Consider the following 2,631-nt stretch of genomic DNA (forward strand, 5'->3'; position numbering starts at 1 on the left):
GGATCTCGGCTCACTGCAAACTCCACCTCCGGGGTTCAAGCGATTCTCCTGCCTCAGCCTCCCGAGTAGCTGGGACTACAGGTGGCCGCCACCACGTCCCGCTAATTTTGTATTTTTATTAGTAAGGACAGGGTTTCACCAAATTGGCCAGGCTGGTCTCGAACTCCTGACCTTGTGATCCACCTGTCTCGGCCTCTCAAAGTGCTGGGATTACAGGCGTGAGCTACCGCACCCAGTCACAAACCATATTCTTTTTTTCAGACGGAGTGTCACTCTGTCACCCAGGCTGGTGTGCAGTGGTGCTATCTCAGCTCGCTGCAACCTCTGCCTCCTGGGCTCAAGTGATTCTCCTGCCTCAGCCTCTGAAGTGGCTGGGACTACAGGCGCCCACCACCACACCCGGCTAATTTTTTCTGTATTTTTAGTAGAGACGAGGTTTCGCCAGATTGGCCAGGCTGGTCTCGAACTCTTGACCTTGTGATCCGCCCGCCTCAGCCTCCCAAAGTGTTGGGATTACAGGCGTGAGCCACCGCGCCCGGCCAAACCATATTCTTAAAAAGAAAAAAAAAAGTGCAAGTTTTTCTCGTTACACAATTAACATATATTCCAATGCTTTTGTCATTATAAATATGGCGTAATGATGCTCTTTGTAATGATATTTTGGTTCTCATTTTCATTTCTTTAAACGAATAAGGAGAACTTCTATATTATTTTAAAAATTGTAAAATCTGCTAGAAGGTGCACTTTATTACGCTATTATTAGCTACTCACCACTGTAAGAAAGAGCGCTGAATTTGCGGTAGGGACCTAAGTTTAAATCTTGGTTCGACCGCTGAAACATACTTCACCAGTTTCATAAAATAACTTTACGCTATTTTCGCTTTACGGAATATTGATACTCAACATGCATTCTTTACCGCCAACGCTTTGAAATGGAGCAGGGGAACTGGATGTGCAAGAGGGGAGGGAAGAAAACCTCTTCTTTCTTCCCTAGGGCAAAGGGGCTCTGAATCCTGGAGCCCTTGTTTCTTCAGGCACTGGAAACTCACTGCTCCTGAAATGGGTGTGTATCTTGAGATAAAGACAAGCTTCTATACGTCAGTGTTCTATCCACATCCATCCCTACCCCCCTCTAGCGCCGTGTACCTAGCACACAGTAGGCACACTCCACGTGTTTTAGCCTGCAAAGTTGCAAGTGTGGCCCCCAAGCCGAGCCCTGCTCTCGTGCGCCCCCTTCTGGCTAGCTGAAAATAAGGCAAAAATTGACTACATTTTCCGGCGTGCCAGGAGAGAGAGACTTCCGGCTATGCAGGAAGGAAATTGACGAACACGTGACGCGGTCGGGCGGACCACTGCAGACGGAGCGGCGGACCGAATTGGGACCTCTGGTTTATGAGCTATCATGTTTCTCCAGTATTACCTCAACGAGGAGGGAGATCGGGTCTATACGCTGAAGGTGAGGAGAGAAAACAGGTTGTAAATAGCCATGGCGAGAAATGTAGATGGGAGGAGTGGGTGAGGCCATACACGGAGTTACCTAGCTGGGTGCAGGGAACCAGAAAGTCCAGAACCGAGGTGGGGAAGAACCGGGAGCTCGCGACTAATTTTTTAATTAAAAAAAAAAAATGTTTGGCCGGGCGCAGTGGCTCACGCCTGTAATCCTAGCACTTTGGGAGGCCGAGGCGTGTGGATTGCCTTAGCTCTGGAGTTAAGAGACCATTCTGGGCAACACGGTGAAACTACATTTCTACTAAAATACAAAAAATTAGCCGGGCGTGGCGGTGTGCGCCTGTTTTCCCAGCTACTCGGGAGGCTAAAACAGGAGAATCGCTTAAACCCGGGAGGCGGAGGTTGCAGTGAACCGAGATAGCGCCATTGCACTCACTTTACCTTTTTTTTTTTAAGACAGGGACTCGCTTTGTTGCCTAGGCTGTAGTGCCTCGGCTCACTGCAACCTCCGCCTCCTGGGCTCAAACAATCTTCCTGCCTCAGCCTCCCGAGTAGCTGGGACTACAGGCGTGCGCCACCACACCTGGCTAATTTTTGGTTTGGGTTTTTTTTTTGTTTGGTTGGTTGGTTTTGTTTGTTTGTTGTAGAGACGAGGTTTCGCCATATTGCCCAGGCTGGTCTCAAACTTCTGACCTCAAGCCATCGTCCTGCCTCGGCCTCGCAAAGTGCTGGGATTACAGGCGTGAGCCACCGCGCCTGGCCTTTTTAAGTTTTATATTTATTTATTTGTACAACTTTTTGAGCTGATCATTGCATCTTCTGTTTTCATGTTTGCCCTTTTTCGCGTTGTCCCCACCGCATTTCATCACTCCTGTACTGACATACATTCTCTATTCCTGGAGCAGAAATTTGACCCGATGGGACAACAGACCTGCTCAGCCCATCCTGCTCGGTTCTCCCCAGATGACAAATACTCCCGACACCGAATCACCATCAAGAAACGCTTCAAGGTGCTCATGACCCAGCAACCGCGCCCTGTCCTCTGAAGGTCCCTTAAACTGATGTCTCTTCTGCGGCCTGTTACCCCTTGGAGACTCCGTAACCAAACTCTTCAGTCTGTGAGCCCTGATCCCTTTTTACCAGCCATACTCTTTGGCATCCAGTCTCATCGTGGTGATTGAG

The 2,631-nt window shown here is 49.2% G+C and overlaps 1 protein-coding gene across 1 annotated transcript; it reads left to right on the forward strand.

Annotated features, from left to right (window-relative positions):
• The first annotated feature begins 1,306 nt into the window (after positions 1–1,306).
• On the forward strand, positions 1,307–2,625 carry LOC108517067 (H/ACA ribonucleoprotein complex subunit 3). The gene is made up of 2 exons (XM_017854876.1): positions 1,307–1,456; positions 2,355–2,625. Exons 1-2 carry the CDS (start codon positions 1,403–1,405, stop codon positions 2,493–2,495), a joined length of 195 nt encoding a protein of 64 aa, XP_017710365.1. The 5' UTR covers positions 1,307–1,402; the 3' UTR covers positions 2,496–2,625.
• The last annotated feature ends 6 nt before the right edge of the window (positions 2,626–2,631 follow it).

The sequence above is a fragment of the Rhinopithecus bieti genome, unplaced genomic scaffold (assembly GCF_001698545.2).
Source record: "Rhinopithecus bieti isolate Rb0 unplaced genomic scaffold, ASM169854v2 scaffold_40416, whole genome shotgun sequence".
Taxonomy (NCBI): Eukaryota; Metazoa; Chordata; class Mammalia; order Primates; family Cercopithecidae; genus Rhinopithecus; species Rhinopithecus bieti.

What these genes read in the sequence shown, in the direction of transcription:
- LOC108517067 (XM_017854876.1), top strand. Translation starts at nt 1,403, where the DNA reads ATGTTTCTCCAGTATTACCTCAACGAGGAGGGAGATCGGGTCTATACG. An exon ending in ATCGGGTCTATACGCTGAAG is followed by an intron (nt 1,457 to 2,354) that starts GTGAGGAGAGAA and finishes TTCCTGGAGCAG; the next exon opens with AAATTTGACCCGATGGGACA.